We start from the raw sequence: 15,316 nt of genomic DNA, 5'->3' as shown, positions 1-15,316 counted from the left end.
CTATAGATAAAGGGCCACGTTTTATTCAACCTTCTATGCCTCACAGAATAGGGTCTTGTGCCAAAGAGGTGCTCAATAAATTCTTGGTGAATAAGAAAGGAAAGAAAAAAGATGTCATTCATGGCAATTCTCTGAAACTATGACCTTAACCTGAACATATAATAGGCCCTTAGTTCTCCTTGCTTTTCTAATTTTGCCAGCTATGCTTGGAATGCTAAACACTCCTAAGAAGAGTAGAAACATTAACTTTGTAGAGAAAAGCTAACCAGACTTGACATATATTAATAAATCCTTTACAGGATGAAAATAAGACTTTAAGGCAGAATAGAACAGGGTGTCAACAAAGGAAAACAGCCTTGAACAATATATGCACCTGACTATGTGATCTGCCTAGAGCTCACTGTAATTAACACCGTTAGTTACGCCTTTCCCCCTCTTTGCTAGGTAAAATGTCCCAGGAAACTTAGACACTTCTTTTTTAAACTGGATTTTCAGCAGGCTCACTTGCTCATTGTAAGTGAACAGAATGTCGTGTCTTCTTAAGAACATCTGCTGAAACAAGCCAGGGAAGAAATTGCATCATAGGGGAAAAACAGGATGTGTATTTTCACACCCTTTTTTGTTTTCCATTTATTCTGCAATGTTGCACCCGAGTCTTCTAGAAACTTAGGTGCAAATCCTGACATTGCTCTTACTATCTGTGATCAGGACTTTTTTTCTTGTGCGGATGTTGAGGATCAAGCCCAGGGCTTGCCCAGGCTAAGCAAGCGCTCCACCGCTGAGCTACACCCCCAGCTTAACTACTCGTGTAACCTTGAACAATTACTTCATGTTTCTAAGCTTCAGCTTCTTCACTGTTATTTTTTTTTAAAGCAAAACACAACCCCACTCCACCTTCCTCACAAGGTTACTAAAAAGATTATGTACAGTGAAAAACCAGCTTAAAAGGAATTGGTGGTAAATACACCTCAGGACCTCACAGACTAGAATTCCTGACACAGTCTCCCTTCCTCACTCCTAGCAACGCTGCATGATCTCTCAGTGCTCTCACAGTGAGTCAATTCCATTCTCTTTTCTCTGCAAAACAGCTTCTCTGTTCAGGGGTGCACCTGGTACCTGGGCTGTAAAAGAAGCTGCACAAGACTCAGCTCCACCCAGCTGAGTGACTCATCTGCTGCATTCCAATTCAGCCTCTGTGGAAAAGGTCTATGATTCCAGTTTTCCTCAGAAGCCCCACTGTTACCCCAGGCAAGGCCAGAGTTACAGAGCACCCCCACATACCCTTTCTGTACTCTTGGCCTCAGGATTTGTACAGTGCAGTGTTCAAAGTGCCAAGTGGGCACCTCCTCCCTCTGCAGGGAAAGTAGTTCCCTTCACCCTTGCCTCACACCTCCTGTCCCTGCACCTACCAAAATAACCCTGAACTCTGGGAACCCAAAACATTGTCCGTATTGATATCAATAAGTAAGGCAGAAAGAGCCAGAGAAATACATCCCAGATTTCTCAAAGTCTGAAGAAAAGGCTGGCAATAGGAACCACCACAAGGAATCCTGAATCTGATAGGAAAACAAAGGTGTGGAATCTCAGACGCCATCTGCCCAGGAATATCTACCCCCAAAACAGAATCTGAACGGCTGAAAGACAAACCTTCCAACCCCTGCCTGGGTAAAAGAAAGCTGGGTAAGAAAACAGGGATGTTTGCCTAACAAGTTAATAAGATCAAAACAGAGCATCAAGAACTGTGAGAAAAACAACGACCAAGGTGGAGCCAGTCCCACTGCTGACTTCCAAAAGTACAAGCAAGTTCAAGAAAGGACTAGACTATAGAGTTATGTTCACAAAGAAAGAAGTAAAAGGCAAAGGCAAAGCTGTGCAAGCTTTTCTAGAAAGGAACGTCTCTTTTTGGTTTTTGCCTAGCAAGACAAACTAGCTTTTAACCATGAATTAAGCAAAGAGGTAAAAATCTCAGATTCATATAGTCACTTTAGACTAAAAGAATAATTTTAAAACTGTAGTAAAGCAAAGGCTTTTACAACTAGTTTTATTCAATTTATCCATAAGTTTCTCATTTGAATTCTGTTTTAGAGAATCAACTAAAAGGTTTCACAAATATAATAATGCTATACACATCCAATGAGAAAAATAAGTTTTGTAATCTGGGAAGATATTTTTCACAAGTCTGTGAAACTTCTAGGGTGGTAAAGACCATACATTAAAAAAAAAAAAAATTCAGCAGGATGTTATTGTGCATACCTGTAATCCCAGCTACTTGAGAGACTGAGACAGGAAGACCCAAGTTCAAGACCAGACTCAGCAATTCAGCAAACTCCTGTCTCAGAATAAAATTTTTAAAAGGAGGGATGTAGCTCAGTGGTAGAGTGTTTGCCTGGCACACATAAGGCCCTGGGTTCAATCTTAAGTACTGCAATAAAATAAAATACAATGTGGTTTTAGACCTAAAATTCACATGAAAGCACAAAAGAATCTAAGTAGCCAAAGCAATCTTGAGCTTAAAGGATGAAGCTGGAAGCATTATAATACCTGATTTTGAGACATACCACAGATCCATAGAAACAAAAACAGCACTGCTTTGCATAAAAACAGACGTAGGCCAGTGGAACAGAAGAGAGGACCCAGAAATAAATTCATACATCTTCAGCCAACTGACTCTTGACAAAGGTGCCAAAATTATACACAAGAGAAAGGACAGACTCTTCAACAAATGGTGCTTGGAAAATGGGATATCCACGCATAGAAAACACAAACTTGTTTTCTATCTCTTACCCTGTCAAAAAATCAACTCAAAGTGGGGCACAAAGGTGCATACTGGCAATCCCAATGGATTGGGAAGCTGAGGCAGGAGGATCACAAGTTCAAAGTCAGCCTCAGCGACTTAATGAGACCTTGTCTCAAAATAAAAAATAAAAAACGGGACTTGGGATGTGGCTCACAAATTAAATGCCCCTGGGTTCAATCCCTGGTAAACACCCCCACCCTACCAGCCAAAATCAACTCAAAATGGATAAAAGACCTTAATATAAGACCTGAAATTATGAAACTACTAGAGAAAGACATAGGGGAAACACTTAAAGGTATTGGCACAGGCAATGATTTCCTGGCTAGGAGTCCAAAAGTACAGGAAACCAAAACAGACAAATGGAATTATACCATCGCAAAGCAATCAACAAAGGGAAGAGACAACCTACAGAATGCGGGAAAAGCTTTGCCAGGTATTCATCTGACCTGATTAATATCCAGAATACATAAAGACATAACAAAAAATATAAATAATCCCATTTAAAGATGGACAAATGATCTAAATAAATACTTCTCAAAAGAAGAAATACAGCTAGGTATGGTGGTGCATGCCTGTAATCCCAATGACTCAGAGGCTGAGGCTGGAGGAGCACAGGTTCAAGGACAACTCAGCAACTCAGAGAAGACCCTAAGCAACTGAAGATCCTGCTTCAAAATAAAATAATAAAAAAGGCCGTGGATGAAGCTTAGTGGTAAAGTACCCCTCTGTTCAATACCTAGTACCAAAACAAAACAATAAATACAAGTAGCTAATAAATTTATGAAAAAATGCCTCAAGATCTTTAGCCATAACAGGTATGCAAACTGGAACTATAATGAGATTTCATATCACTCCATGAATAGCTATTACCAAAAAAGGAAAAAAAAATTAATAAAAATAACACAATTGGTGAGGCTGTGTAGAAAAAGAGAATGTGAATTAGAATACTATTGGTGAGAATGTGAATTAGAACAGTCACTATGGAAAACAGTATGGAAGTTCCTCAAAAAATTAAAATTATAACAAATGATGTAGCTATCCCACTCCTGGGTATAGAGTCAAAGGAAATGAAGTCAACATATAAGAGATACTTGTATGCCTGTGTTTATTGCAGTACTATTCACAATAGCCAAGATATGGAATCAACTTAGGTGCCCATCAACAGATAAATGGATAAAGAAAATAAGATATTTATACAGAATGATATATACAAATATGTGTGCATATATATATTTATGGATGGATAAAAAATATATAAGGATGAAATCATGCCATTTGTAGGAAAATGGATGTAACTAGAGGACATCATGTTCAGCAAAATTAGCCAGTCCCAGAAAGACAAGTATCACATTTTCCCTCAACTGTTGAAACAAAAAAGAAGGATGACCTGAAAGTACAAGAGGAACTATTAGAGGCTGGGAAGAGGGCTGGGGACAGGGAGATGAGGGTAGATGTGTGGGTGGACATGATCCATGCATGTATGGAAATATCAGTGCATCAGATTAATTTATACAATTAATATGAATTAATAATAATATTTTTCAAAAGATGTCTTTTAAAAGTATACTTGAGAAAACCACAATACTGACAAAAAGAAAAAGGCTTGTGATCTAAACTCTGACAACTTTGCTTTGACAGCTAAATTAAAAAACAATAGAATGGGGGGGGGTTTCTAAAATTCTTTTATATTTATATGTATATATTTTTTCAGTCCTTCCAACTCTGTGACAGGTAAACAAGAATTTAAGGAAGAATAGGAATCTTTATGTACCCATTGTTTTATTTTAAGGATAGATCAAAATGCTAAGTGACATGTTACAACAGGTCATAGCCAAGCTAGACCTGGAATTCTGGTCTACTGAAATCAAGTTCAACTTCATGTTCTTCTTTTTTCTTTCTTTCTTATTTTTTTTTTTTTCACCAGAGGCCTTCTCAATGCAAAGGTTTAAATAATCAGACAAGAGCAACCTAAATCTCCCTCAGAGCAGATACTCTTATAGTCAGGGTGAGGAGAGAGTGGGAACACAGATTTCAACCACATCTCAGTAGCTTATCTAATTCTGATCTGTCACCATGAAAAAGGAGAGCCACAATCACACTCTCCAAAACTAAGTGTTAAATTTTCTAGAAATCTTCTCTAAACACCTACTCAACAGTTCTTGGTTAGAATGCTTTGTTCTAATTCTCTTGGATGAAAATTAAAAGTATTTTTTTCTTTTTCATCTTGAGATGACCAGAAGGAATAAACAAACACAAACTTCACAATCAACAACAAAGGCCCAATAGGTATGAAAGCTCTTATGTCACCATCTTTTTCCAGGAACCTTATCCTCACTTTTTCCAAACATTCCTCAAAGTCTTACCCAGACACCCTCCAAGCTGCACAACCAGGACACTTGCAAATCACCTCTTCCAGCCTCTACTTCCTCGCCTAAAACACAAATTGATTGTCTTCTTCTTCCTCTGTCCAAGTCTTCCTCCTTTGAAAAAGGAGGGATCTGCAGCCCTCTGTATATTACCCTGAATTAACATGTTCATGTATAAATGTGTCTTACGGCCCTCTCTTCAAAGACTCAGGCTATATCTGTTACATCATGGGAGAAATTTTGACACTTGAATTTTGTATGAGCAGTCTGGAATTGTTTCATTACTTTTTCTGTAAATGACACTGCATGCTTCCTAGTACAATATCAGTGTCCTTAACTCTGAGCCTTTTGAGACTATATCTGTTGGAAACGAGTGTGCATTTGAAACCTTTTTGCAAACTTAATACATTCCTGACAATTATCTATAGGGCTTTTAAAAATTACAACATGGAAAAAATTCAAAAGAAAATAAATCTCACTCCCACTTCCAATTCCTGTTCTCTCAGAACACTTCCCAAAGGCCACTACTATTACCAGTTTGTAACACATCCTGCCTGCAAGTAATTTTGCATGCATCCTCCCCCTACCTCTCAATTTTTGTCTTTTTATATAATGGGAACATATTATACAATACCAGGATCCATGCTTTTTTGTCTTCTCCGCCACCTTACTAACACTATATCCTGGAGATCATTCCATATTAGCTTATACAAATTTAATACATTTTGTTTGATTGTTTTTTCTTTCTACATTACAGATACTATCTGACTAGGGCACAGACCCCAGCTGTGTGGTCTTGAACAAGTCTCATCCTCTGCTATCTCACCTGAACACTCAGAGTCAAGGCACCTTCTAAAAGTTAGGAGTGAGATACTATCTGTACAGTATCCACATAGAGTCAGGCATGCAGGGATGTTCGAGTCACTAATCTTCCTGCCCCCTGGTGGGCTCCTAGGGGAGCCTGGCTTTTCATGGCCCACACTGTGGAATTATGGAATCAAACCAACAAAAGTTCAAATCCCACTCTCAGATTCTTTTAACAGAGACATGGTGTTCCATAGAGATGGGGAAACATATTCTTTTATTAAGTCAGTTTCCTAGTATTGAATATTTAGGTAATATCAAGTCTCTGTGATGACAACTTAGCCAAAGTTCAGCTCATACTATAGAAGTAACCTTGTTGATCTAATAACTTTCTGGACCAACTGAGAGGTTGGGGTTTACTTGTGAAATCCCTGATACACAGCCCTGGCTTCTGTGTGTTCCTCATTCAATAACTTTGCTTCCCCTCTCTGAGCTCTTCAGTCTTTGCCCTTTCTTTGTGTTTTTTACTTCTCTTGTCTGCTTGAAAAAATGCACTCAGGTGGGGCTAGCAACTAATGACTTCAAATAGGAAAGAATGGGGTCTAAGTATACAGCTCAGTGGGAGAGCACTTGCCCAGCATGTGAGACCCTGAGTTCAATCCTCAGTAACTGGGGGGGGGGAGTCGGGTGGGGGATACCACTACCTTCCACAGAAGATGTAATGAGTAATTATGTGAACTTTAAAATTACCACAATCTCTTCACTATTAAGAATGCACCATGAGAAGTTTGCTGTTTCCAATTCATAGTCACAGAAAACCCCAATGGGGCTGGAGAGCAATGAGCATTTGGAGTGAGGAGGAGGGGAAAGTGGTGACAGAAAGTAGAAAGGCAGTTACCAAGAGAGGAGGGGAGTCAGTGTTCAGTGGGTTTTGAGTTTCAGTGTTACAGAGGACAACGTTCTAGTGATCTGTTGTAGGCCAATGTGAATATCTTTAACACTGCTGATTTTACACTTAAAATGGCAGATACAGTGAACTTAATTTTTTTACCATGATTTTAAAAAATAGCTTGAACGAAAGGCTACGCTGAAAAGTAGAAACCCAGTAAGGAAGAAAACCCCTAAATGTGCTCACAATATGCCTGGCTGCTAAGATCTGCAGGTGAGCAGGGCAAAAGAACCTGTAGGCAGAGTGTGCTTGGGCTTGCCTATTTCCTCCACTCCCTATTTATACTGAATGCACTAGAATAAAATGAAACTCCCCGATTTCCTTCCCAAGCTCCACTCACTATACTTGAATGGCCTCTCCCCATCCCTCACTCTCAAGCCCACAGCTCCTTAACATAAACCTATTATCCTTTGTATATAAAGTGGACACTATTATTGTAAATATAATTCAAACACTGACAGGTGGATTTGCAGACCTTTTCATGTTGTATATAGAAAGAAATCCTTCTATTTTAGGAGAAGGAAACTAAAGTATACGTACCAAGCTCCTACCAAAGTCTGACAGGATGTTCAGCTCATTTCAAACACCATTTCCATGTTGACGATTCTGAGGCAGGGGGCAATATCCCCATTTCACAGATGAAAAAACTGAAGCTCTGGTTAGCTAAGTGCCTTTATAATGCTACGCATTTGACACATGTACTACTGAAGCTGAACACAGATTTACCAGATCCACACCACCTCTATCTGACACACTGGTCTCTTCACACAGTAGCCTTTCCTCTACTTTAACAAAAAAGATCTAAATGCCAAAAGCCAAGCTGAGCTTCTGCTGACTCTCACATCTGACACAATGTGCCAACCAGAGGAAGTGCCCAATATATGATAATTACTTTCTTTTTTGTTTCAGGAAAGAAGTATTTATATTACATAAAATACACATGCTGCTTAATAGCACCAATGGATCTTCTTGCTATGGCTTTGGTATTTAAAGCATTCCTTATTTAAAATATTTTGGGCAGAGAGTAATGTCACTGAACAAATCACCTTATGACATTTTAGTGCAAAATCTTAGTGAAATATGTGGAATTTGAACATTCAATGTTTACTTTCTTAACTATTTCTCAAAAGCCCAGAGCTACACTGCCCCAAGTGAAACTGTACTTTACTATATCAAAGCATTTCTCTGTCTCTCCTGCTCTGGGTGCACCCACCTCAGGTCACAAACAGAAATGCTGGCCAGCTAGCCCCAGGTGAATCATTAGTTATGTGCTATGATATATGTCATCCTGTTGTGCTTTTCAGTCTGAAGATGCTGCTGTGATCACTTACTTCTGTGTCCATCAGTGGGATACATTTATGACCTTAAAATGCTGCATCAGAGAATCCTACCATTGTTCATCCACTGTGGTTGGTTTCACTCAATATTTTCCTTACAGGTAATTATGGATTATATCTAAATATTCCGTCTTTATTGATTACCTATAGCAGAGACTCTTCTGACAAGTCTACCTGCATGAGTTGCTAAGACCTTATCAGAGAAGGCCTATACAAATGTACACTTTTCCCATCTGCATCTCTCTTCCTGATTTACCCCAAACTCCACCTAAGCATTTCTGATTTGCAAGGAATGCTGGCTGCCTGCCCTGGCGCTGAACTCTGGGTGGGGCAGCAGGCTGCTGGGTGCAGAACTCCTGACTCTGGAATGTACTTCCTCATAGAGGTGCCAAGACCTACACTTGGCAGATTCTAAACACAATAGCTTTTTAGTTACCAGGCATTTATTGTTCCTTACTGAGGGGTGAATAAAATGCTTTTTAAACTTATAGAGAACTGGGATATGGTTAAGGGGAATAGTCATTTAATTGGATTGAATTACTGTAACTTCAGAAGAAATAAGAGACTGTCTTCTAAAACAAAAGTCATTACTATAAGTTAATGATACAAACTAACAAAAAGTAAAAATCTCCTTTCTATCAGAACTTATTTTTTATTATACATAAATGTTAAATGAGAAGTGAGAATGTGTGCTGAAAATCCAAAAACTGTAACTCTAAAATTTCATTTAAAGAGAATAATGGGGGCTGGGTCTGGGGCTGTAGCTCAGTGGTAAAGCACTTGCTTGCATGTGTGAAGGACTGGGTTCGGTCCTCAGCACCACATAAAAATAAATAAAGACATTGTGTGTCCATCTACAACTAAAAAAAATATTAAAAAAATAAAAAGAATACCAACAGAATTCCCTCTACAAAAATTAATATCTGGCCTGATTAAGGTAAAACTAAATCTCCTTATTTAAACTATAATTTTATTTCTGCCAAATATAGTATACTATCATAAAAAAACTTTTTCTGTGTTTTTAAATAATAAGAAAAGTAACTATGGCAAAGTAATTTACTAAGGTAACACTTTTGTTTTCCTCTAGCTAGTAAAAAAAAAATTTAATTTTTTTAGAGAGGTACTGGGAAGCCTACTCAGGGCTGGGTCTTCTGCATGTTAGGCAAAAGCTCTACCACTGAGCTCCAATTCCAGTCCAATTAAAAAAAATTTTTTGAATAAAAAAAAAATGAGAGAGCCATTGTTCATTCTCGCCCAACTACTCATGAATAAGTTCCAGAGAAAGGAAGCTTCTGAGTGAGGAGCTATTCTGAAGCAGCAGAGCAGGAGGAAGATGGGAAAAAGCAGAGTGACAGGAAGATCTCTTTAGGTAGCCTGGACCCTAGGCCCAAGAGGATTCCAAACTGATCACAGACCCTTCCCCTCTTACTCTCACTCAGACTGGCTTTACACAGACTGCCCACCTTTGTGGGGCCTGCAGGGCTTGGAAAAGGAGCATGCATATAACAAGCACAGCCATGCTAGTGCAATGAAGACTAGAGGGCCTCTTCAAACCTCTGCTCTGAATCAGAAGCCCACCACAGTATTAGGAGTGAGGGACTGCCTTTCTATCAGCCAGGGTCAATTAAGACCCAATGCAGAGTACATTTGAAATAGAAAAACAAGAAAATTCAGTATTTAAAAAATGGAAGAAAATTATCCCTGACAATATTCTTCCTACATAGCATGATAGCAACTGCAATCGTGGATCACTGGCATTTGCTAAGCAGTACTTCCTCACTCAGGACAATCATACTGTCATAGGGAGGGTCATCTAGGGATTCACAGAACAGATCACAGTACTGTGGAGCATAAGCTACTAAAAAAAAATTCAAAGTGGAATGTGCTTTTAGCAGTCTTAAACACTTTTTAGAATAAAAATGATTGGTATATATCATTGTTTAAAATATATAATAAATAATCATGAATGCTTAAAGACATTACTAGAGGGATATTTGCTATAGTTATAGTTTTCAAATATTAAAACAGCTTAAGTATCCGATAATTAAGGATTGGTTGAATAAATTGTCACATTTATATAAAAATCTATAAAGCAGAACATCATCCAGACATTAAACTGGTGCTGCATAAGAACATGTAATGATGTAGGACATATTCATGATATATTAAAGAAGACAATTCTGTTGTAAAACATTATCATTCCATTTTTCTAGGAAAGATATATGAACAATTAACAGGCTATAATAATACATAGCTAGTACTAGAAGACAGAACTGAATATGAAAGCTTTATTTTTTCTTTTTTGTGAGGGAAAGTTCTAAGTTTTCTAAATCTTATAAAATAACTATATATTTTGATATTAGTAAAGGCATACGACATGTCACATTCTTTAAAGACCCACTTGATGCTAGAAGGCTGTCCTCAAAAAAGGACACCTATTCCATGTCATGCCCCACCTGTACCCTCATCCCCTAATGAAGAAGGAATCTGTTCCAATATGCTCAACCAACAGACCATGCTACAGGGGGCTCTTTCACAGCAGAACAGAATGGAACCTGAGACGTGACCTTGTTAGCATGGATTTGACAGCGCAATATAGTTCCAAGTTGCTCTGTGAAAACTGCATTTGGCTGAATCTACAAAAGCCAGGAAAAAAAAAAAAAAGATTTGTCCCTAAATCCAGCTTCTAGTATTTAGGATTCTATGGAAAGCACAAAGAAAAAGTGTTCCAGCCAGTAGACTATATGCAGATATTTCATAAAAGCACAGGAGACCAAAAAAAAAAAAAAAGCAAATTGCACAGGTTTATAGAGATAGCATATGTGATTCCAACATCACAAGTGGAATGAAATGTTGACTTGAGGCAGTGAATGTTTTTAATATTCTCAGTTTGTCTCAGAATAATTTTATAAGGCATTCATGGTGTTTCAGAAATAGCATAGAATTTGAAGGTTTTCTTATTAACTATAGCTGTAGTATAATTGATCCAAATGGGACTTCAGACTGCTCATATAAAAGTAATACAAAATATTAAGATAAAGCATAAAACTAGGCATTAGAAGACTAGAATTTTTGGCCTAGGATTATTATGTAATTGCAAGAAAGTCCTCTGGGTGGCCTTGGCCCAACCCAGGCTTTTTTGCCTATGGATCTCAAGAATAACTGTAAAATACGCTAGGAATGAGATATCATAAGATAGAGAGGAACTACCCTGATTAGCCCAGCCCTTATTCCTGTCTCTCCTAGGGACTGTAACATCTTGAGTTAGGAAGAAACCCCTGAGGACAGCCTAAGCTTTGTTCCTCTCTTCTCTAGAAGCAAGATGTCCACCAAAGCTTTAAAGTCTAGTGAGTCACATGACCACTTAGGTATGTAATCCAGAGTGAGCTGCCTTTTAGGGTCCTTTAAGGTGTAGTGGAAGTGAAGTATACTCCATTAAGACTCTGTCCCAGGAAGCTTTACTGAGCCTGGAGGACCAACTCACAAGAGATTCTAGTCTTCTTTTGTCCCATGCTACCTAACTGTAAGTAATAAATCTACTCCATGTAACTTGTTACACTTGAGTGTGTTCTGTCTCCTTGTACTCAGACTAATTGGTAACCAGACTAATTGGTAACTAATTGAACTTGCTCCATACTAATACTGACCAACTGTCTGAAATCTTCAGTTTCCTCATCAGCTAAGTGAGGAATAACAGTAACAGTGATGTGGCAAGGTAATCTATTACAAATTGAAATCATGCTTTATTTCTGCCCCTATAGAACCACCAGAAAAGGATTGTTTCCTCCCAGTTCAATGAAAGAAGGGGACCTTCTTGGATTTAATTTGGCTTTAGAAATGATAAGTCAGATGCCATCTTCACACCCAGAAATGGTGAAACAAACTCATACACTTCATAGGCTTGACATTTAATAAGGATTAAATGAAACAGTAGATGTCATAATGCTTTGCAAATTTTCATATGATGTTCAGATTTAACTTCTATTATTAAAAATTCTATTCAGGGGCTGGGATTGTGGCTCAAGTGGTAGAGAGCTCGCCTAGCATGCATAAGGCACTAGGTTCGATCCTCAGCACAACATAAAAATAAAATAAAGATATTTTTAAAAATTCTATTGACTTCACATAATATGACAGAAAGACCCAGGAGACCTTGGGTTCCTTCCCCAACCCTACCTCTGTATAGCTGCTGGGGTTGTGTCTCCCTCACTTATAAAATGTGAACATACTTGCCTCATTCCACCAAACAAAGTTATTGTGAGACTAAAATGAGATGTTATATGTGAAATGAATCTGGAGAGAGTTAGACAAGGGTAATCTATAAGCAAGCCACAGACCCAAGTCAGCAACATTATTTTACAGTAAAATTCTGAGGGCTTTGAGCACTGAACATATAAATTAAAACTGATTAATTTATTAAAGAAATAATCTACATCAGAAACAAAAAAAAAAAATCAAGAAACTCAAATGTCTACCAACAGTAGAATAGATAAAATTGTCAACCTCTGGAATACTCACAGCAAGAAAAATAAATACACTTTAGTACCCATTACATGTCATGTTGATACAAAAAATAAGATGCAAAAGAATATGCACATGTCTGATTAAGAACAGGCAAAGGCTCTATCAGAAGTAAATAATAATGGAAAGTAGAAAATAATGATCACAAGTTAGACAGGATTTCTTCTAACTGGAGAGATTGGATGATGAGAATATGATCAAAGAAATGCCATGAGGGACTCGATGGGGGGGTACTAGTTATATTAAACTTTGTGTACACAACACACCCACGGACACATGCATATATGCCCATATACACATGTGCATGTCTGAATTTCATGCACTTTCTGTATTATATTTCATACTGAAAGACAAACAATAACAAAAACCCAAACAAACTTTGTACAAATTAAGTTACATCACCAGTGTTTTGTTTGTTTGTTTGTTTTGTTTTTAGGAGACTTTTGCAAAGAGTTTGTTTCAATTCAATGTCAAATCACCAAAGAAATTACTAAGCTGAGATTTTATTTATAAAATAAAACCCTTTCAAAAATAAACTATAATCATTAAGCAAGTCAGGATGACTACTTATCTACAAGTGACTACTTATCTACAAATGAATAATTACTGATTGAATATTACCAAGGTCAAACTAAATATTCTACTAGTAAGAACGAGAAGACTATAAGCCCGGTGGGATGGTGCACACCTGTAATCTCAGTGACTTGAGAAGCTAAGGAAGTATGTTCTCAAGTTCAATACCAGCCTTAACTTAGCAAACTCTGTCTCAAAAAGAAAAAGAAAAAAAAAAGCCAGGTACAGTGGTACATGACTTGGGAGGCTGAGGCAGGCAGATCACAAGTTCTAGGACAGCTTCAGCAACTTAGCAAGACTCTCCCCCTCAGCAAATTAGTGAGGGCCTCTGTCAAAAATAAAGAACTAGGGATGCAGCTCAATAGTAAAGTGTCCTTGGATTCAATCTGCAGTACCAAAAAAGAAAAAAAAGGAATAAAGAGACTACATACAGGATTATAGTCACTACCTGAGCATGTCTTGTACCATGAGCCTAAAAGAAAATGCAAAGTTACACAGATGACTTAAGGCATCATGACTTACCAACTGGCTGTGTCTGTGCTATTCTCTTAGGGTAAGTTTTGCTTCGACTTCTTGACACATTCTGATCAGGCCGGGGAAGTTGAATAGAAAGATCTCGGCTCATTTGTGAAGCTGTCCTGCCACTTGAAAATGCAACATTTTGATTAGCAAAGGTAAAATCACACAGCTACAAAATTAAACAAGAGCTCATTCAGAATAGCTGTAAAGAAGAATAAACATAAAGACTCGACTGGCCATCCACATACAGAGGTTTCTAATATTATTCATTGTAAAATTGGCTAAGGAAGTACATTAAATTTTAGACGGGAATTTATATTAGGAGGAAGATCTTTATGAGGGAGAAACAGGAAGAAAGGGTTTATTAAAGAAGGAGTTAGATTTGTGGGGGGCGGGGGCGGGGGCTGGGGTTGTGGCTCAGCGGTAGAGCACTCGCCTAGCACGTGTGGGGCCCTGGGTTCGATCCTCAGCATCACATAAATATAAATAAGTAAATAAAGGTATTGTGTCCAACAACAACTAAAAAAATAAATATTAAAAAAAAAAAGAAGAAGAACGATGGGCTAGAAATAAAGGTTTCTGATTTCTTGAGCTCCACAACTCAATGGTAAATCATGTCAGGTGAAATTACACAAGAACAACAATCCCACAGGGAAGTCCCCTATTGTCCTTACAGAGCAAGCTGTGAAGCATCCCTGCAGGACCACTTTGTGTTGTTTTATTCTGAAACCCACCATGGCACAATTAGCCATTTATTGTGCCTACCTCACCTAACAGATCACATGGAAGATTGGAAAGCAGGCCTAGAATATTCTCTAAAGATTCCATGAGGGTTCAAGAGGGTGAGCTTCCCCTGGGGCTGGACAAGGCTTCTTAAGTAATTTTCCCAGGGAATTGTATAATTTCATTTGTTAGATTTCAGTGAACAGCTATTTTACTAAAAATTAATTCCACAACTGGTGAATTTGAGCCAGTGAATGACCCTAGTTTTCATAAAGAAAAACACTGTTTAGGTACAGAAAAAAATGCATTTCTATATGTTTATTTTGTTTCACTATGAGGAGAGCCATCTTGGGAGGAAAAAAAAAGTCTTTTACTGGCCCCCAATTCTATTTGTCCTACATTTACAGAATAAAGATTGATAAATGTCTCCCAAAAGGTGGTTAAACAATAACAATGTGAAATTCATCTTATATGCTTCTTTGAATATTTCCCCTTCTCACTATCCACTTTTATTAGAAATAAAGATGACTGTAGCCAGGTGAGGAGGTGAGGTGGTACATGCCTGTAAACTCAGCTACTCAGAAGATTCCAAGTTTGAGGCCAGCCTGGGAAACTTACCAGATCATGTCTTAATATAAGACATAAAGGGCTGGGGATGCAGCTCAGTGGTAGAGTGCACCTGGCTTCAAACCCAGTACCACCAAAAAAGAAAAAAAAAAGAGAAGTG

General features: G+C 38.0%; 1 protein-coding gene across 1 annotated transcript in view; it reads right to left on the bottom strand.

The window, feature by feature from the left end:
* Epb41l4a (erythrocyte membrane protein band 4.1 like 4A) overlaps positions 1-15,316 on the bottom strand; it is a 229,234-nt gene that overhangs the window by 53,866 nt on the left and 160,052 nt on the right. Inside the window, exon 12 of the mRNA XM_046460124.2 lies at positions 13,870-13,991. Within this exon, the coding sequence (XP_046316080.1) occupies positions 13,870-13,991 (122 nt within the window). The remainder of the gene's footprint in view (positions 1-13,869; positions 13,992-15,316) is intronic.

This window comes from Marmota monax, unplaced genomic scaffold (assembly GCF_021218885.2).
Source record: "Marmota monax isolate L192 unplaced genomic scaffold, Marmota_monax_Labrador192_F-V1.1 WCK01_AAM20220418_F8-fsc00006, whole genome shotgun sequence".
Taxonomy (NCBI): domain Eukaryota; kingdom Metazoa; phylum Chordata; class Mammalia; order Rodentia; family Sciuridae; genus Marmota; species Marmota monax.
This window is presented reverse-complemented; position numbering and strand designations above follow the sequence as displayed.